Source organism: Hyaena hyaena, unplaced genomic scaffold (assembly GCF_003009895.1).
Source record: "Hyaena hyaena isolate Hyena2069 unplaced genomic scaffold, ASM300989v1 scaffold_19, whole genome shotgun sequence".
In the NCBI taxonomy this organism is placed as follows: domain Eukaryota; kingdom Metazoa; phylum Chordata; class Mammalia; order Carnivora; family Hyaenidae; genus Hyaena; species Hyaena hyaena.
The window spans coordinates 5826776-5848110 of record NW_024080651.1 but is presented as its reverse complement, the minus strand read 5'-3'; the positions used below and the strand labels follow the sequence as shown (position 1 = coordinate 5848110).

The 21335-nt window shown below is 41.4% G+C and overlaps 1 protein-coding gene across 10 annotated transcripts in view; it reads left to right on the top strand.

Moving 5' to 3' along the window:
* PRR14L (proline rich 14 like) overlaps positions 1–21335 on the top strand; it is a 58073-nt gene that overhangs the window by 5510 nt on the left and 31228 nt on the right. For 7 of the 10 annotated variants that reach the window (XM_039225858.1, XM_039225853.1, XM_039225859.1 and 4 more), the window contains 3 exons: positions 1556–1691; positions 2230–2755; positions 19484–19556. In XM_039225858.1, the coding sequence (XP_039081789.1) occupies positions 2282–2755; positions 19484–19556 (547 nt within the window). In that variant the 5' untranslated portion in view covers positions 1556–1691; positions 2230–2281. The remainder of the gene's footprint in view (positions 1–1555; positions 1692–2229; positions 2756–19483; positions 19557–21335) is intronic. The other 3 variants (XM_039225855.1, XM_039225854.1, XM_039225862.1) reach the window with 2 other exon arrangements.

The window sequence follows — 21335 nt, the reverse complement described above, 5'->3', positions numbered from 1 at the left end:
AACAAACCTGCTCTTTTACAATATCCTTTCCTGCAGTTATTCTTCTGGTCTGTATGTGTTGTGGCAATCAAAAACTGGAGTGGTGGTTGTTGGGAAAGGGAAATTGAGCCAAATGAAAATTGAGCACCTCCTCTCTTTTTTTTAACATCAAATAGCAATTCTGCTTTAGCTGTTGACCCCTAATGCACACACCAAAATCTAAAGTGCCCCTAGAAATATCCAGGAGCTAGAGGAGAAAGGGGAAGATTGTAGCCCCCAAAATTATTTGTTTTTGTCAGATTTATGAAAGAGTCTCATTTGATTCTCACCATACTCTGGACACAACAGTTTATCTCTCTTTGCTGCTTTTTTGGATTCAAGTTTTTTCATCAGCCTTCCTGTGTTATCTAAACTTAGTAGACCAGCAGTCTGATTTCCTATAATTTCTAGTATATAAGTTAGTAGTATAGTGTTGTCTACTTTTACTTTTGGAGAGAATTCCTTCAAAATGTTAAGGACACCCAGTGGATGAAAGCATAGGAATGTGAGTAAGTAAACGATTGGCCACAGGTTGGAAAACCAGGAAAGACAGAATGGTCCAAAATGAAGGGACCTATCATCTGCCCTACCTGAGCCCCCAGCTTCAGTCTTGATAGCGCGGGTCAGAGGGTGGGAGGAGGAAAGATTGTATATCCAGGAATATTCAAGGACCAGGTAGGTGCTTCTGGGCCTGGAGGGACAACAGGTCCCTTTTGTGTAAGCGACATGTTTAGGCTCTCCCAGAAAAACAGGACAGGAGTTAGAGACAGGGTAAGAGGAAACTGAGTTGTAAAGATTTACATGGTATATAGGAGAATCCCTCCTCAGAAATCTAAATGTGGTCAGTGGAGAAAAGGTGAGACAATTCAGTATTCAAAACTGTTTGGTAGCCAACAGTGGATTTTGCTTGCATGTAATATGTTTATTTTGGGAAAAGATGGATGGTAGAAAGTGGTAGGAGTAGAAATCTGCTGGCTTTCTGAAACATCATTTCCTATGTGCCTTTTGGCCAAAGAGATTTGCCACCAATACCTCAGATGAATCCTTGTTAGGAACTCTTGCCAGAAATTTCTCTCCTTTTCTCTCCTTTTGTTAACATTAGAAATGAAAGCATGGAAAAAAAAATGAAAGCATGTAGTATCTTACTTGGTTAAACCAGTTTCCACCTCGTTTGGGTCAAAGTGGGTCTTGTTGTGGAAACTGCACACATTTGGTAACCTAAATTGAAAAGTTACCAGCTAGGAAACCATGGTTCTAAGTGTACCATTCCTTAGCTCTGCATGCGTGTGTGTGTTGACAACCTTAATAATGTAGGTTTATGAACTACACAAATACACATATTTTAGCAAATATCCCATGTTTCCACTACCCAGTGCAAGCAGTGAAACATCCCCCAAACCATGGAAGTATCTTGAGTATCTCCCCACCCCCTTTCCTCAGGTAATCCTATAATATTTCAGGCAGGTCACTTTTACCTCTTAAGTATGATGTTAGGCTCTGTAACGGGATGGTGATAGCTGCTCAACTTTGCTCGCAGGGTTGGGAAAATCTAAATGGTATTTGGGAAGGCACATAGAAAATCTCAAGATGCTGAATAAAAGTCACAGAGGATTCTTCTAAAAAACTGGTTCAGTGGTGTCTTGTGCCAGCTTGGATAGATCAGCTCAAGTTTGGTAAGCAGTAAAGGATTGGAATTCTGCTGTCTTTCATAGAGAATTCTTTTGAGGAAAAGTCAGTTTAAAAAAATTCCTCAGAATCTCTCAGTATATGTTCATTCAGCAAATATTTACTGAGTACCTTATATGCGCTAGGCACCTCTTCTAGGCAGTGGGGATATAGCAATGAACAAAGCAGGCAAGGTTCACGCCCTGAAAACAAGTAGAAAATCATCTTTATCTTCTTTACCTGAGGTCTGTCCATGGACGCTTAGACATGTCTCCTTCTCATCTACATTTGCTGGCCCTCCAGATTTAAATTGAGAATTGTTTATAAGGCAGTATTTGAATTGAGATTAGGCAGATGTCTATTAAAGATTTAAGGCATTTATTTTTCCACTAATTCACAGTCTTTGAGGAAGATGTTTTGGTGTCAGATGTTGCCAGCATTTGAGGTAGAATTTTTTTGTCCTTATTTTAGCCAGTTTTAGCTGAAACAGCTTTCTTCTACCCTACAAGGTTTTAAACTTTTACCCCTTCCTTTGATTTGTGTCAGGGTGAACCGTTTGATGTAAAAGACTTGACTCCATAATCTTCCATCTGCCCTAATGCTGTCATCCGGAGTAGAGACTCAGCCAGTTCCACTTGATTCCTCCATGTCTGCCGTGGTACAGGAATTATACTCTGAACTCCCAGTGAGTGTCTCCAAAGAGCTTCATGCTGACCCTGAGCCAAGTGTGATTCCAGATGTAAAACCCGGAGCCTCAAGCTCTCTTATAAGTCAGAGTAGGGCAGTGCCCTTGGAGCAGCAGAGGACTTGTGCGGAAGGTTGTTGTGAAGAAACTTCTGGCACCTTGGATCATGGGGGTGAGCCTGGGCAGTGTGGGTTGGTGGACACCACAGCAGGAGGTTCTGTGGCTTCTGGGGTCTTGGATAGGGAAGAGAAAACCAAGAGCATGGAGCTAAAGGTCTTCAAAGATGAAGGGGACCAGGCGGAAATTGTAAGAGACCCCTGTGAGGGAGCAAAGGAAGACCCACATCAACATTCCACAGCTGCTGAAGAAAAGATCAGCCCAAGTCAGGTAAGACATGAGATCTCAATTCAGAGGAGTTGAGTGTGAATGACAGCTTTCCAGAGTAACACTTCAGATAATAAACTATAGATGCGGACAGGTAGCTTATGGTTTGTTCTGGAAACATTTCCAAAATGTTGATTTTCATGTTAACTTTCTTTTGATGATTTTTTTAAGACATTTGTGTCACATCAGACACTTGAAGAGAGGAGAAAGTGCTTACCTAATGAAAAAGTATCACTTGTCTGAAGCAGCTATCTTATGTGGAATGTTGAGTCTCTGTGATAGTCATGTGATATTTCTGCATTTGATTTTAAGAAATGATGGATACTCAGTCCTTAAGTTTTGGTAGTATCACGAATAGGGTGGAGTGACATGACATAGAGATACCTCTGAGGGAGTCTGCTTCATAGGATGGATACCCTAGAGGAATCTCCATTTTTCAGGAGCTGCTCCTTAGCTTTGCAGGTCTAGGAACTTGACTTTTGTTTTTTGGTGTATTAGAGGTGATGGTCGCCGAAGGACTGACCCATGTTAATCCACTTCATGAGAAACTAAAATATAAATCACAAAGTCAGTTCTTTAATTCACAGTGAAAAGGTGAATCATTTCTTGGTAGGAACTGTCACACTGGCTGATCAGTATGTCTTCTCCATATAGGTAAGATCAAATAGCTCTCTGTAAGTGTGAAATTAGAGTAATAGGGGTTAGGTAGGTAAGACTAATGACTAGCAAGCTATGATAGCCTGAGGAACCCAGGTTCCTAAAAGACTATACCTTCCAAGTACACTAGAAAATTTACTTTCTCCTCTGGATGGTGTCTTAGACCAGGGTTCAGCAAACTTTTTTTCCTGTACAAGGCCATATAGTAAATATTTTAGACTTTGCAAGGCATAAGGTCTCTGTCAAAACTACTCAACTCTGCCCTTGTGTCATGAAAGCAGACGTAGACAATACAAAAATGAGAGTGTAGCTGTATTTCAGTAAACCTTTTTTATGAGCGCAGGTGCTGGCCCATGGGCTATAGTTTGCCAGCCCCTGTTGTAGACCCACAGATAAATTCATATTCTTTGGGCTTTCTGTGTTAGGCTCCATTTCTCACCTTTTAAATATGTCATTTCTTTACACAGGTTACAGGGCAATTGATTGTTGTTAGTAGGCTTCATATATTGACCATAGTTAGGAATAGATTAATGTTTTCAGTTAGCATTAATTAAGTAATGTCAGATTTTATGCTGTGATGACCTAACATTAAAAATAGAAGTGAAAAAAAAAAATAAAAATAGAAGTGAGGTAACAGATTCAGGATCTAAAAGTTTCTTGATCTGGTGGGCTCAGTCTAATAAGGTAAACATTTTTTGTAGTTTATCTAAAATTTCATCTAATATCTGGTATAAAATAAAAATAGGTACACATATATGCCTTCCAATCTAAGAACTAGAAGGTTGCTGTCCTTCCTCCCTCCCAACTCCACCAGAAATAAATACTGTTTTGAATTATATAAACCAAAATGAAATTTAATAGATATAAGATTTTCTACTTTGTTCCAAAAAGTGAGCGTCACAAGTGGGGAAGGGAAAAAAAAAAGCAGAAGTATATTTAGAGACACAAAGCTAGTTCATTAGTATTGACTTTGTGGGATGGCCATCCAGAAAAGCCAGTTTCCTCTTAATTTAGCACATTAACAGAAATGTGTTGTCTACACTGTGTGCTAGTTAGCCTGTAGCTAGAGTATCATATTCACAGTCCCCTCTTCCCCCAGCACTCAAATGAGCTCAGGATGCCTCTGGGATTAGGGAGGGCAGAGGGAAAGGGAGGAATGTATCAGTGTTGGCTTCACTGGCCAGAGTGGGGTCCTAGCTCCTCATCCCAATGCTGAGCCTGGTGTCAGTGTCTCATGTATAGGATGAGTATAGAAACCAAGAATTCATTCATGATAAAGAATTCACACTAACGAGAAAACCTGAAAATACACCATTGGAAGCCAGTTGCTTAGGTATGTCCTATCAAAGAAGAATCAAGAGAAGCCTTCAAGGATTTGGAGAACTGTTGGGGTGCCTGGGTGTCTCAGCTAGTTAGGCTTCCGACTTCGGCTCAGGTCATGATCTCACGGTTTGTGGGTTTAAGCCTCGTGTTGTGCTCTGTGCTGACAGCTTAGAGCTTGGAGCCTGCTTCAGATTCTCTCTCTGTCTCTCTCTGCTCATGCTCTCTCTCTTTCAAAAATAAACTTAAAAAAAATGTTTTTTAAAGAAAATCTGAATGAATGCTGTGGACCTCTTAGAAAAGCAGACTGCTATTTGAAAAGATTTGCAGAGACCAGACATCGTTGGACCTCAAGAATTCTTGTTAGATTGCCAAAACACCACAGACAGAACACAACTGGTGAATTGGAAGAACATATTTGCAACATATATCACAGATAAAGGACTTAACTAATATATAAAGAACTCCTTTTTCTTTTAAGTTCATTCATTTATTTTGAGAGAGAATGCAAATGGGGAAGGGGGAGGAGTGGGGGTGAGGAGAGATTCCCAAGCAGGCTCTGCACCACCAACACAGAGCCCAATGTGGGGCTCAAACCCACAAACCGGGAGATCATGACCTGAGCTGAAGTCAGATGCTTACCCAACTAAGCCACCCAGGCACTCCAAGATTTTATTTGTAATTAATCTCAACACCCATATTAGTTCAAACTTAAAACCCTGAGACCAAAAGTCACATACTCTACTGACTAAGCCTCTGGATGCCCCACTAATGTATAAAGAACTTGTAGATTGAAGAATGGAAAACTCAATAGAAAATGAAGGAAAGACTTGAATAGATGATTCATTGTGTGTATGTTGCATGCATGTGTGTGTTCTGAAACACATGAAGAGATGGTTAGTCTCACTCATAATTAAAGATGCAAATTTAAACCATCAAAATACCACTTTTTACCTATCAGACTAGAGAATATGGAAAATTATGGAAACATACCTGGTTGGCAAGGTTGTGAGGGAAAAGGTGTTCTCACATATTGCTGGTGGGAATGCATACTCATTACAGCCTTTCGGAAGAGGAATTTGGCTGCACCTAACCGGAATGCATATGCTCTGACCTGTTGACCCAGCACTCTTATTTCTAGGAATCTACTACAAATATACACCTCCAAAACTGTGGAAATATATATGCCAAAAGTTATTTTTTACAGTATTGTTTATCACTACAAAATGTTTGAAGCAACCTGAATGTCCACATAGAGGAGAGAGGTTGAATAAACTATAGCATGTGTATTTTATGTCCGTACGTGCAGTACATGCACATGTGATAAGGAGTTGAGGAAAATCTCCATGTACTGATATGGAGTGCTTTCCAGATGTTAGAGCTCCCCAAGACCACCTCTAGGTTTGGTGATTCCCTGGAACTTGCAGGACTTAGCACATGGTCATATTTTGTAGCTAAGATTAATTGCAGCAAAAGGATATAAAACAATCAGCAAAGGGGAAGCATGGTGCCAAGTCCAGAAGATACCAGATGCTAGTTTCCAAGAATCCTCTCCTGGTGTAGTCACATACACATAGTCTCCTCCAGGAACAAATTGTGACAACACATGTGAAATGTGGGTTACCATGGAAGCGTGTTAGAGACCGGAGTTTGAACTGGAGGCTGGTCACATGGGCATCCTCTCCCTGGCATATACCAAAATTCCAGACTTAAAGCAGGTGTTTCAACATAAACCCCATTGTTCTATGGGTGCTCCAAACCGTTCTTATCATTAGGGAATGTTGGAAACTCCCAAAATCTAAGTTCCCAGATGAGCCAAGGCCACCCTTGCAAGCAGGACTTTCTAAGGATAACAGGCCTGCTCTGTTAACTCTTTTCTGCAAACTAGGATGTACTGTTAGGTTAAAAAAAAAAAAAGCAGAGGGCAAGTAAATATCTATTGTACCCTCCCTGTCATTCAAGGAAGAAGGTGAGATAAGTATACTGCTCATTTGTATAAAACACACAGGGACACACAGGAAGACAACCAGAAACGAATGGGTTTGGTTACCTATAGGAAGCTATTGGGAGCAGGGGAGAGAGAGTGGGAATGAGGTAGAAGGAATAGGAGGAAGTAAACTTCTCTGAGTCCATCTTTTTGTAGAGTTCTGAGGCCATACTTGAAAAATAACTACTTAGAGAGCCAAGATGTGAGGTGAGCCCAAAATTTAATAAAAATCCTGACAAATGACTCTTAGCTGTATTACAAATGAATAATAAAACCACACTGAGGGAGGAGGGGGATGAAGAAATAAAGTAACCCAAGTAGCTTTGGGAAATAGTATTTTGACTATACTTTCTTTTCTTTTTTTTTTTTAAATGTTTTATTTATTTCTAGGAGAGAGAGAGAGAGACAGACAGTGTGAGCAGGGGAGGGTCAGAGAGAGAGGGTGTCACAGACTGAAACAGGCTCCAGGCTCTGAGCTGGCAGTCAGCACAGAGCCCGACGCGGAGCTCAAACCCATGAACCGTGAGATAATGACCTAAGTGAAAGTTGGACGCTTAACCAACTAAGCCACCCAGGCACCCCTTACTATACCTTTAACTATACCCTGACTAAACATTATAGTAAAATTGTTTTTCACAGGTGTATGGCCTAGCAATTCCTAACTGCTGCATGTGTATTTTAGGATTGAGTAATGGGTAAATATTGTGGATGAGAGCTAGGTTTCTCACTAACAGAACAGAGTTATAGACAGGGGATGAGGGCTAGAATGAACCCTGTGGTATGGAGAACTAGAGCTGGAGTTAGCAGTATGAACTTAAGAGTTTTTAATATACACAGGTACAGAAATACTCTATGTGTATGGGTATTTGAGGTGGGATCTAGAAGCAGCAACACATAGCAGTGAGCACACCTCGCATTCAGTTCTTGGTTTCTAAATAACATCTTCCAAAATAAATAAATAGATAAATAACATCTTCCAATGAAAGGAACCAAGACTTTTTGGAGAAGTGTTTTGGGGGCTGGCACAGGAAAAAGTACAAGATGATCCTGGAACAGTTTGTGGTGAATTGCTCAGAAAATTATGGAGACATATCAAAAGGACACAGGAGCCAACTTGAAAGGACTTCCAGTGGCTAAGATTGGGACAATTTGAGCTTAAATAATGATAGTGATGAATTATAACTTATAGAATAAAACATATCATGAATCCATGCTGATATGAAATAAATAACTTGAAAAAAGCTCTTGAGGGGCGCCTGAGTGGCTCAGTCGGTTAAGCGTCCGACTTCAGCTCAGGCCATGATCTCGCAGTTTGTGGATTCAAGCCCTGCATCGGGCTCTGCTGACAGCTAGCTCAGAGCCTGGAGCCTGCTTCAGATCCTGTGTCTCCCTCTCTCTCTGACCCTCCCCTGCTCGTGCTGTATCTCTTTCTCAGAAATAAATAAAACATTAAAAATTTTAAAAAGTACATTAAAAAAAAAAGCTCTTGGGGCGCCTGGTGACTTAGTCGGTTAAGCGTCCGACTTTCACTTAGGTCATGATCTCGCGGTTCATGGGTTCAAGCCCCACGTTGGGCTCTGCGCTGACTGCCAGCTCAGAGCCTGGAGCCTGTTTCGGAGTCTGTCACTCCCTCTCTCTCTGACCCTCCCCTGCTCACGCTGTCTCTCTCTCTCTCTCTAGAAATAAACATTAAAAAAAAAAAAAGCTCTTGAAGAATTCCAATTCATAAATGTAAAAAGAATAATGGAAATAAATCGCCGTTTGGCAATCATCATGGGGATAATCACCTCAAGCAAAAATCCTCAGTGCGTGTGAAAACTAGTGGCTAAGGGGCAGTTGGGTGGCTCAGTTAAGCATTCTACTCTTGGTTTCAGCTAAGGTCATGATCTCATGAGATGGAGCCCTGAGTCAGGCTCTGTGCCAGGAGCATGGAGCCTACTTGGGATTCTCTCTCTGCCCCTCCTCTGCTTGCACTATCTGTATCCCTCTCAAACATTTTTTTTTTTAAAAAACTGAAGTTTAAAGTTTAAAGGATCTCTAAATATCTCCCCATAAGATTACAGAGTAACAGAAGCATTACAAGGTATACAAAGAGGAAAATAGTAACTCCACAGTGGAGAAAGCTAGCAGACCTACTTGAACCAAATGATGAAAGTTCACCTCCACAGGGATTAGACAGTCCGCTGAAAGCCATGTATCTCCTGGGAGGGTACACCAAGAACTAGCACCACTTCAGTGAGATTCCCGCCCCTAAAATGCATAACCAGAATCTCATCTTAAAGAAACCTCAAACCTAAATCAAGAGACTTTCAAAAGTGTCAAAGTCACAAAAGATGAATACTTGAGGAACTATCTCCATTTAAGGGAGAACTTAAGGAAACATGACAACTAACACATGGACTAACTAAGACATGGGAGCCTGGATTGGATTCAGGTCCTGAAAAAGGACTTTAGGAAGCTGTTAATAAGATTTGAATAAATTAGAGTGAATATTAATATCAACTTACTGACCTTAGTAACTATACTGTGATTATATGTAAGATGTTAACACTGAGGAAAGCTGGATAAAGATAGGAAATTTTTTGAACCATATTTGCAAACTTTTTTGTTTATTGTATATCTGAGACCATCGCTAAATCAGTTGTTTAAAAAAACATTTAAATTTCAAAATGTAGTAAAAAAAAAAAACAACACCTTGCTTGAGGGAGACAGGATTTAAGTCCATTGGAAAGGTATGTTTTAACATCTAGACCAGTTTGAATCAGTCTAGAAATGGATTAGGTTGTGTGGGAAAGTCATGTTTATGAAGAGACTGAGTGACTGTATGTCAGAAATACAGCAGAGGAGATTCTAGTTTAGATAAGCAACCTCAGAGCTATTCTTTTCCCATCCCAAGATTCTGTGATTTTTCTGTCTCTGATTTGCCTTTAGCAGCATTCCACAAAGTTCTTTTCCTTCAGCTGTTCCTCATGTCAAACCAGCAAGGGGCCCACAGTTGGCCACTTGGCTCAGGTTTGGGAAAGAGTACCCAAAGATTACTACTTACCCCCCGCTCCTCTCTGTTCCCTCTGGACCAAAATCTGTCTTGATAGAAAAGTTAATGACTTCAACAGAGCCTGGCTCCAGCAGTGAAAACTTGCTGTAATTTTGAACGACAGCCACCTAGGCTTCCTGGGCATTCACTGTATAAATCAAATGAATTTGAAAAAGTTCAGTCAGCTTGGTGAATTTCCCAAATTCAAGAAGAAGGACTATATTGGTTTTTAGAAATAAAAGCACTTTTCTACATCATGGTTTCTTTTTTTTTTTTTTTTTTTAAATGTTTTATTTATTTCTAGGAGAGAGAGACAGCGTGAGCAGGGGAGGGTCAGAGAGAGAGGGAGTCACAGACTCTGAAACAGGCTCCAGGCTCCGAGCTGGCAGTCAGCACAGAGCCCGATGCGGGGCTCGAACCCACGAACCGCGAGATCATGACCTGAGCCGAAGTCGGACGCTTAACAGACTAAGCCACCCAGGCGCCCCATCTACATCATGGTTTCTGATGAAGCCTAAACTGTCATATTAAATATCCATTCACTCATTTGATCTCTTTTATACATTTTTAAAGTTTATTTCTTTTGAGAGAGTGCAAGCACACAAGCAGGGGAAGGGCGGGGGGCGGGGGGGTGACGGGACAGAGGATACAAAGCAGGCTTTGTGCTGACACCAGGGAGCCCCACACAGGGCTTGAACTCATGAACCATGAGATCATGACCTGAGCCAAAGTCAGACATTTAACTGACTGAGCCATCCAGGCACCCCTCATCTAATCTCTTTTAAACTCATTATTGGGGCACCTGGGTGGCTCAGTCGGTTGAGCTTCCGACTTCAGCTCAGGTCGTGATCTCACGGTTCATGAGTTTGAGCCTTGCATCAGGCTCTCTGCTGTCAGAGCAGAGCCCACTTTGGATCCTTTGTTCCTATTTTTCTCTGCTCCTCCCCTGCTCACCCTCTCTCTCTCAAAAATAAATCAACTTAAAAAAAAATCATTGTTTTTTGTTGTTAAAAGAAAAATCAACAAAATGTGTGTTATTTTATGAAGCAACTTAATGTTTATTTAAAAAAATTTTTAAATATTTTCAGAGAGACAGAGACAGAGACAGGGCAAGTTGGGGAGGAGCAAAGAGAGAAAAGAAGACACAGAAGCGAAGCGGGCTCCGGGCTCTGATCTATCAGCACAGAGCCCGGTGTGGGGCTTGAACCCATGAACTGGGGGATCATGACCTGAGCCAAGTCAGACGCTTAATCGACAGCCACCCAGTGCCCCTGATGTTTATTTTTGAAAAGAGAGAGAGAATCCCAGACAGGCTCTGGTGCTGTCAGCATGGAGCACAACACACAGAAGCTCAGTCTCACAAACCATGAGATCATGACCTGAGCTGAAATCAGGAGTCAGACGCTTAACCAACTGAGCCACCCAGGCACCCCTGAAGCAACTTTTTAATTATTTTTTGATGTTTATTTTGGAGAGGGAGAGAGAACAAGGAAGGGAGGGCCAGAGGGAGAGGGGGACAGAAGATCCTGAGCGGGCTCTATGCTGACTGTAGAGAGCCCAATACAGGGCTCTAACCCATGAACTGTGAGATCATGACCTGAGTTGAAATCAAGTGTCAGACGTTTAACTGAGTGAGCTACCCAGATGCCCTGAAGCAACTTATTTTTTAAATGTTGGTCTTAACCTTTTTTAAAAAAAATATTTAATGTTTTATTTATTTCTGAGAGAGAGAGAGACAGACAGTATGAGCAGGGGAGGGTCAGAGAGAGAGGGAGACACAGAATCCGAAATAGGCTCCAGGCTCTGAGCTGTCAGCACAGAGCCCAATGCGGGGCTCAAACCCATGAACTGTGAGATCATGACCTGAGCCAAAGTCGGACGCCCAACTGACTGAGCCACCCACGCACCCCTAACCTTTTTTAAAAAATTGTGGTAAAATGGGCATAACGTAAAACTTACCATTTTAATTATTTGTAAATGTATAGTTCAGTGGTGGTGAGCACATTTGCACTGTATAAACGCCATTCATCTCCAGAACTCTTAACTCTTTTTCATCTTGCCAAACTGAAACTCTGTCTCCATTGAACAAGAACTCCCCGCCCCGGTGCCTGGCAACCAGCATTCTTTCTGTCCCTATGAAAACGACTACCTCTAGGGGCCTAATCTAAGTGGAAGTATAGTCTTTGGTGTTTTGTGACTGCACTGAACATTTTTTTTTTTAATTTTTTTTTTAATGTTTTATTTATTTCTCAGAGAGAGAGAGAGCATGAACAGAGGAGGGTCAGAAAGAGAGGGAGACACAGAATCCAAAACAGGCTCCAGGCTCTGAGCTAGATGTCAGCACAGAGCCTGACGCGGGGGCTTGAACCCATAAACTGAGATCATGACCTGAGCCGAAGTCGGACGCTTAACCGACTGAGCCACCCAGGCGCCCCTGCACTGAACATTTTTTAAAATATCCACTTAAAAATTAAGGGGTGCCTGGGTGGCTTAGTCGGTTAAGCGTCCGACTTTCGCTTAGGTCGTGATCTCGCGGTTCGTGGGTTCGAGCCCCGCGTCGGGCTCTGTGCTGACTGCCAGCTCAGAGCCTGGAGCCTGTTTCAGAGTCTGTGACTCCCTCTCTCTCTGACCCTCCCCTGTTCACACTGTCTCTCTCTATCCTAGAAATAAAATTTAAAAAAAAAAAAATTAAATATTCTAGGGGCACCTGGGTGGCTCAGTTGGTTGAGCCTCCGACTTCAACTCAGGTCATAATCTCATGGTTCGTGTGCTGACAGCTCAGAGCCTGGAGCCTGTTTCAGATTCTGTGTCTTCCTCTCTCTCTGCCCTCCCCTACTCGTGCTCTGTCTCTCTCTTAAAAATGAATAGATGTTAAAAAAAATTTTTTTAATTCGATATTCTAATCATGAAATGCTTCAGTCATGAAAAGGAAAGCCAACAAAAAAGTAATTCTTTCCTGCCTTATGATTGTGGTCAAAACGCATGAAAGGTTATAACTGATAATTTGGTGCTTTGATCAGGAGACACTCTGTTATTGGGGAGGAGAGAAGGAAGGCAAAAAGGAAGGAGAGGAAAGTGAGAACAGGCACAGTGGCAGGGACAGCTGCAAGAGCCAGACTGCACAGTGGAAGAATGAACTCCTTTCTGAGCTCCACAGTGGAAGGACAAAGATCTACCACTTTGGTGCACATACAGGATACCTGCAAGGGTATGGACAAGATTTGGTGTTATCGAAGAATAAGATAGAAAAAGATGAGTATGTGATATTTCACATAGATAATTAAACACTGAAAACCCGTTATACCATGGTTGTTTCATTTTTCCTTCAACATATGCTTTTTTTTTTTTTTTTTTTTTTTGTTTTTAGATACAAGCTGTAGGGTATTTAAGTTTTTATATATTTTACCTTTTTTTTTTTTTCTCTCATGGTGGTTTATATGCTTGGGTTGAATGTGTTATGAAAGCTTTGGTTCCAGGATATGATGCTTTATTCATGCTCAACACAGACACAGAAAAAGTTCCACTTGTTAGCTATAACGCATGAAGAGTCAGTATACTTTTTTTTGACAAATATTTGAAGCTGTTTGGACAGGGGACATCAAGTAAGGAAGCACAATAGCTGCTGATCACTTGAACCATGTTAGCTCTTGGAGAAATTCTGTGGTTTTTTGGTTTTGGTTTCTTATTTTAATGGTTTTTGCTTGTTTTTTTTACATTAGCTAGAATTTTATTTCTCTCTCTCATAGAAGTCTCTTTGGGGAGTCCAGAACAGGTAACCCAGTTCAGGAATGATCCAAGCTCTAATTGTTGCTCTGCCATTCTCAAGCATGGCTCTTTGGGTCTAAAATAGGTACTCCTGCTTCCCTCACTGTGCCTTCAGCCCCCACTGTGGAAATGGAAATACTCTATTTTTGTTTTTGAGAGAGAGAATGTACCTGCACATGCACGCAAGTAGGGGAAAGACTGAGAGAGAGGGAGACAGAGTCTGAAGCAGGCTCAGAGCTGTCAGTGCAGAGCCCAACGCAGGGCTCAAACTCATAAACTCATGAACTGTGAGATCATGACCTGAGCTGAAGTCAGGTGCTTAAACTGACTGAGCCACCCAGGCACCCCAAGAAACTTTTTTTTAATGGCATGTTCATCAAAGACCCAATCTTGTACAGTTTGCATGACTTCACTTAAATGAAATCCTGTTGAACTAAATGTCCATTAAGACCCTAAGAGTCTGTGATCCTACAGGAAATTTGCAGTAGTGTATAGGAGCTTGCTATTTTTTAAAAGGATATCTTGGTGGAAAGGATTCATTTTTGGTGACTTAAAGGTGAAAAAAGTCTGAACTTCATGCTGTCAGTAGTAAAACCAGTGGCCATAGCCTTTTCTCCAGGTTTGCCAGGGCACTGTTGTTTCCACAGTGATGGTGTGCCCATGACATCTCATGTTGCTAAAAGTGACAGAGAATTGCCCAAATACAAGTGGGATATTGCTGGACTTAAGATAGAACTTTCTCCTCATAGCTGTAGCAGTTCTCAGATAATCATTGTTGGCATATTATCAAATGCCTTTCCCAGCTAAGGTGATCAATGCCGTAAAGTCACCATTGTTCCCCTGAATTGAAATACATGAAGGAAAATTCCTTTTTTTTTTTAATAAAAAAAATTTTTTTAACATTTATTTTGAAGCAACAGTGCATGAGCAGGAGAGGGGCAGAGAAAGAGAGAGGGAGACACAGAATCTGAACCAGGCTCCGAGCTGTCACCATAGAGCCCGATGTGGGGCTTAAACCCACAGACTGCGAGATCATGACTTGAGCCAAAGTCGGATGCTGAGCCACACAGGCACCCCAGAAAATTCCTTTTTTAAGCTCTGTAAAGATGTTTTAAAATTACTGTTCTATGAAATCTGGCCATTTGTAGCAACATGGATGGAACTTGAGGGTGTTATGCTGAGCGAAATAAGTCAGGTAGAGAAGGACAGATACCATTTGTTTGGACGTATAGGAGGATTAGGAGGAACTTCACAGAGGACCATGGGGGAGGAGAAGGGGAAAAATAGTTGGGGAGAGGGAGGGAGGCAAACCATGAGAGACTCTTGAATGCTGAGAACAAACTGAGGGCTGATGGGAGTGGGGAAGAAGGGAAGGGGGGTGATGGGCATGGAGGAGGGCACTTGTTGGGTTGAGCACTGGGTGTTATATGGAAACCAACTTGACAAACTAAGAAAAATAAATAAGTAAAAAATAAAAATTATAACAAAAATGAAAAAATAAAATTACTGTTCTACAGCTGTTCCCTTCCAAATATACAAGAGTAGGAGAGGGAAAGATCCATCTAGAGATAATAAAAGTTTCTTTTATTTTCAGAGTGTTCCTTTTTTAAAAATTTTTTAATGTTTTATTTATTTCTGAGAGATAGAGAGACCGCGCGAGCAGGGGAGGGGCAGAGAGAGAGGGAGACAGAATCCGAAGTAGGCTCCAGGCTCTGAGCTGTCAGCACAGAGCCCAATGTGGGACTCGAATCCACGAACCGTGAGATCATGACCTGAGCTGAAGTCAGCGCTTAACCAACTGAGCCACCCAGGTGCTCCAGGAAGCTCAGGTTTAGAGTAGCTCAGCAGAGTTCGGTCACAAGCAGGGCTCACAGCTCAGAGGTAAATCAGGCCCTGAAGATGGGGCGCCTGGGTGGCTCAGTCGGTTAAACATCCGACTTCAGCTCAGGGCATGCTTTCACGGTTCGTGGGTTCGAGCCCCGCGTTGGGCTCTGTGCTGACAGCTGGCTCAGAGCCTGGAGCCTGTTTCAGATTCTGTGTCACCCTCTCTCTCTCTGACCCTCTCCTGCTCGCTCGTTTTTTCTCTCTCTCTCTCTCTCTCTCAGAAATAAATAAAACATTAAAAAAATCAGGCCCTGAAGAGCTGGTAACTACCTTGCATATAAAAGCTGAAGAGCCTGATGTATATACATTTTCTTCCTTTAAATATTTGTGTTGTTTCCTACCCTAAACGAGTCTCACAGGAATGAATCAGAGAATTCCATCTTTTCTAGGACATTACACTTTTAATAGGAAATAAGATTACAGATGAACAGTGAGAATGGCTTTTCAAGACCTTTCTAAAATCTGCCAAAACTTTGAAGTATCAGAAGTTGGTTTTGATTCCAAGCTGTAGGCAGGAGGATGACCTGTTGAATGTGCAAGGCAGAGAATTTGTTTGCTGGCAGTTTGGAAAATGACTTTGTACTGTTCTATGCGTTTTTTATTTTACACAGTTAATAACATGTTATAAACTATAGTGGTTATTTCACTTGATGTTGAAAGAAGGATCCGTGTACTTTCATCTTGGAAGTTGATTCATTCAAAACAGATTTTGCAGAATTTAGATGGAAGAGAAAATGTTTAGGACTCTAAGTCTAGAAATCCTGTAAATTAGAACATTTAGCAGATAAAATATTGTAGGAAAAAATTGTCTGATAAATTTCTACAAGTGTTTATTATATTATTAGCTGATCCTAAGGGCATGGGGGAGTCACAGGATCATTATGTCCCTTGCTTGCAGGTGGACTGTTCTGTTCCTATTATCCACACCGGAGGCCCAGACTTTGGTAGAATTCCCACCTAGTATGGACATTACCCATCACTGTGTTAGTGGTGGTTAGGAGGTGTCTCTCACATCTGACCTCATCCTCTCTGTTTCTTTTTCAACCTAGTCAATTTCTGATATTTGTGACTTTAAACTTTATAGGTCTCCAACTGTCTGAGAGCTCTTAATTCAGAACCTTTTAAGAGAAGTCAACAAGCCAGAGGGAGAAGGGAATCACTTACTCCTAGCTTCTGCTTCTCTCCTTCCCTGTTATAAATCATAACTAACCAAGGAGAAGGGGACATGGCTGAAACAGTTGGCTTGGCACTCCACCAGGGTATTTTGGGTCCTCTAGCTGAGAACCTTAGAGCAGCAGGTAGAGCAAAACCGAAACTCCAGTAGCCGCTCCAGTGGCTGAAGCTGATAGGGTTAGTTGTACAAATTCATCACAGTTCAGTCTGAGGGACCTGTACGGAACCCGTACATTGCTGACCTGAGCACAGCTCTTACTTTTCAGAGGTCCTATTTTAGGCCCAGAAAAGCTCAGTCACTCCACAGGACATATACTAGGATCTATTGGTGATAGTCCTATTTGGCTTTTCCCACAGAAAGGGATAACAAGTGTCTAAAGTCTAATGGATAATTGGAGCTTCTGCTCTTGGAGTACCCAGTCCTGACAGGGCATCTTGCTAAGTGTTACATGGCCCCCATTTATTCTTAATGCCACTTGTAAGCTTTTTCTTAGTACTATATAGCTAGTCTGTAGGAGTCCTGAAGTTGGAACAAAGCCCTGTTTGACTCCTCATCCCGTAATCTTTTAGTCCAGCACTCTGCCTTTTCCATAAAGTATTAGCCTGAAAAGATATTCTGAATCGCATCTAATGTTACAACCCAAACATTCAGCCTAAGAACCGGAAGAGCCAGGAAAAGTGTCATTTTGGAGGAAGGATCAAATGTAACTACAAACAAAAATATTTCCTTAACCTCTTATTGTGAAATAATTTGAGACTTACAGAAAAGTTGCAGATAGTACCCAGAATTCCCATATACCCTTCATGCAGATTCTTCACATTAACATTTTACCACATTTGCTTTTTTTATTTTGAATAATTTGATGGTATAGTTGCAGACATGATGGCTAAATACTTCAGTGTGTATTTCCTAGCAAACAAAGACATTCTGTTATGTGACCACAGTATGTCAATCAAAATCAAGCAGTTAACACTGATCCAAGTACTTTTATTTAATCTACAAACCATATTCAAATTTGGCCAATTGTTGCACTGATATAGGAAAAGAAAAGAAAATGGCTTTTTTGGTCTAGGAAAAATTCAGGATTACTTGTGGCATTCAATTGACATGTCCCTAATCTCCTATAATATGTAACATACATTCTTCAGCCCATGACCTTGACACTTTTAAAGAGTACAGGCCATTTATTTTGTAGAATTCCCCTTAATTTAGGCTTGCCTGGTGTTTCCTCATGATTAGAATCTGATTTGGCATTTTGGCAGCAGGAATCCCACAGAAGTGATGCTGGTTCTTCTTGGTATATCCTCTCAGGAGGCACATGGCTTTGGGGTGCTTCATTCCTGGGAAGGTGAAGTCCATCACTTTGTTCAAGTGGAGTCTGCCAGGTTTCTCCACTGTGAATTTACTATTTTCCCCTATGGAATTATTAAGTGTCATGTAGAGAGATGTTTTGAAACTATGTAAATATTTCTGTTTCTCAAAGTTTTAGCCACTAGTTTTAACAGCCATTAATGATTTTTGGTTGAGATAATTATTACTGTGATGGTTGCCCAGTGGTGATTTTCTAATTCCATCATTCCTTCTATGGTAAGTAATTTTTTTCTCTTCAACTCTTTCACAAGTAAGTTCAGCCTGACATCATGCTAGAACTCATACTTCTTTGTCAAACATGTAGTATTACCATTATCTGGGAGATACGGTGTTTAAGTTCATGCTTTGCAAAAGTATTCCACGGTAAGGAAATGAAAGAATAGTCCAGCTTCACATATAATAGTCCATGCTCTCAGTTGCAATGATACTGTTATTTCTGCTAGTATCTACCTATGCTTACCATTGCTTTTATCTTTCCTCTCAATCCTGGGTTCTGTTTCCACCATGGAACTTTGCTCAGGGTCCAAATGGCTTTTGCTTGCTTTGGGTTGGTTTGTTTGAAGTGCTGTAAAAATTAGGAAAAGTTGTAGTAATAATACCACTGTCTGTAGATTTAGATAGATAGCATATCAGTGTCTTGTACTTGCCAATTAAATCAATGTGAAAAAAATTTAATCTTATGGCAGGGAAAAAGAGGTGACTCAGGAGAGCTTAGTGTAAGCAGCCATCTTAGATCTGTCAGTGTCTCCTAGCTGGTCAGCCTTTACCTCATAGGCCTTGAGGCCATTTGCTGTCATGACTTGCACATTTGCCACTGCCCCCTCCTATTTTCCTGAATTCCATCTGTAGGAGAAAACTGGTTATCAGTGATGGTGTCCTCTTTTGGATGTTCTACCTCCAGTGAAGGGGGATGAAAAGAAAAAATAGCCCTTCTAAGAGGTTTGGAAAGAAAATGAGTACATGAAATCTCGAATGGTTAAGGACTGAGATACATCCAATTTGCTGTTTTCCTTTCAGATGAAATTAAAATTTTGTTGCAGCAGTTTGTTTCTTGATTTAGAAGGTATTTATGGGGGTTTGTTTGGACCTGCAAGTCAACATTTTAAGGCTTTGTTATTGTCCAGACTTTAGGAAACTTAGCTTTTCAAGCTCAAGTTCTAGAGAAGCGGAAGGTTTTGTGGTGGTGGTGGTTTATTTTTATTTTTATTTATTTTTTTATTTTAGAATAGGGGAGAGGGACTGAGGGGGAGCAGGCTCCATACTCAGCGTGGAGCCCAATGCGGGGTTCAATCTCACTGTGGAGAGATGACCTGAGCCGAAATCAAGTCAGACATTTAACTGACTGAACCTTGCCGGTGCCCCAAGAAGTGGAAGTTTTTATTGATTTTATTTCTTTAAATTTGAGGTTTCCTTTAATTGCCAGTCTTTGTGACCGCTAGTGGATTTCCAGCAATCAAAGAAATTTCTCAGATGGTAATCTGCATTCATGGGTTCAGGTATCTCTAACTCCTCCCTGACCACTGGATTTTCTTCCTGCAGGAAGACCTCCTGATGCAGTCAAGCAAAGAACGTTTATGCACGAGGATCCCTGAAGACTGTTTGAGGAGCAAAGGTATTTATTTCTCTCCACTTTTTTCCTTTTTCTACTTGTTACACACACTGTTAAAGTTCACATATTCTGTTTTACGTTGGGAATGCAAGTCCTTGGCTTGAAGATGGATTTAACTGTAGAAATTCTTGATATTACCCATGGACATACTTGAAGACACCTAGCAGTGTCTTAGGTTTTGGGGGGTTTGTTTGTTTTTAATGTTGTTTATTTTGAGACAAAGCATGAGTGAATTGGGGAGGGCAAGAGAAGAGAGAGAATCCCAAGCAGGTTTTGTGAAGCAGGGCTCGATCTCTCAAACCATGAGATCATGACCTGAGTCGAAATCAAGAGTTGGACACTTAACCATCTGAGCCACCCAGGCACCCCTGTTTATTTGTTTAAGTAAACTCCGCCCCCAGCATGAGACTTACTAAGATCAAGAGTCATATGCTCTACCCTTTGAGCCAGCCAGCCACCCAAAGCGGTGCCTTAGTTTTGACAGCAGTTTGCCTCATGCTTTTTTTGTAATGAGTCCCTGTTGATGGTGTGTTGAACCTTAATTGCTGATGTGGAATCTTTTATTTGATTTTATAAAATTGAACTGCCTCCTTGGAAGGGTTAATATGGATGGGGAGGAATTGACCCCTTCTAGTTCAGTGCTGTGGAGTGCACCCTGTTCTTCCCCTGGGCAGGGATGGGAGAAAGAGTTCACTCCAGGTCATCTTGAGAATTGTCAAAGCAACTTCATTTCTATTACTTTGTTTTGCTCAATGAATAGATACAGGAATCTGATGTAATACTTTTAGTTTGATTGATTGATTGACTAATTGAGGAGGAAGCTGAGATTCAAAGAGTACTGAGCCAAAATGCTTCTCCCTGGTCCCCAGCTGAAAATAATCTTGGGTAACTTTAGAGAGGACTATGTATATATATTATGCAATTAAGGTTAAAAGTATAGAGTAATCAAAACCACCCAAAAAAGGGAAAGTACAGCAAATAGGTTTGATTATATGAACATGTCTGTGATTAAACATCAGATTTTTTTTTTAATGTTTTATTTATTTCTAGGAGAGAGAGAGAGAGAGACAGCGTGAGCAGGGAAGGGTCAGAGAGAGAGGGAGTCACAGACTGAAACAGGCTCCAGGCTCTGAGCTGGCAGTCAGCACAGAGCCCGATGCGGGGCTGAAACCCATGAACCACGAGATCATGACCTAAGCCTAAGCTGGATGCTTAACCGACTAAGCCACCCCAGCGCCCCTAAACATCAGATTTAAGGGGCACCTGGGTGGCTCAGTCGGTTAAGCATCCAGCTTAGGCTTAGGTCATGATCATGTGGTTCATGGGTTTCAGCCCCACATCGGGTTCTGTGCTGGCAGCTCAGAGCCTGGAACCTGTTTCGGATTCTGTGTCTCCCTCTCTCTGCCTCTCTCCTACTCATACTCTGTCTCTGTCTCAAAAATAAATAAACTATAAAAAAAAAATACATCAGATTTGACTACTCTGCTTCTTGGCAGCCTGGACAGAAAAGGAAGCACAAATTGTCCTTATGAGAAAGGGCACTTGTCCCAATTTATTACCCTGCTTCCTGTTGCTAGAGATTTCCTTTGTGGCTTAAAGGCTTGGCTGTCCAGTAGAGGTTAAAAACTCTGAAGATGAGAAATGTTCTTTTGTACGTGTCTCCCCCAGTTCCTAAGGCTTTGCTTGGGACCATTTTTAGTGCCACCACACTTCCCCCCACCAAGTATCTTTTCAGCGGGGCTTCAGTATTGCTATATTGAGTCTTCAGTATAATGGTATATT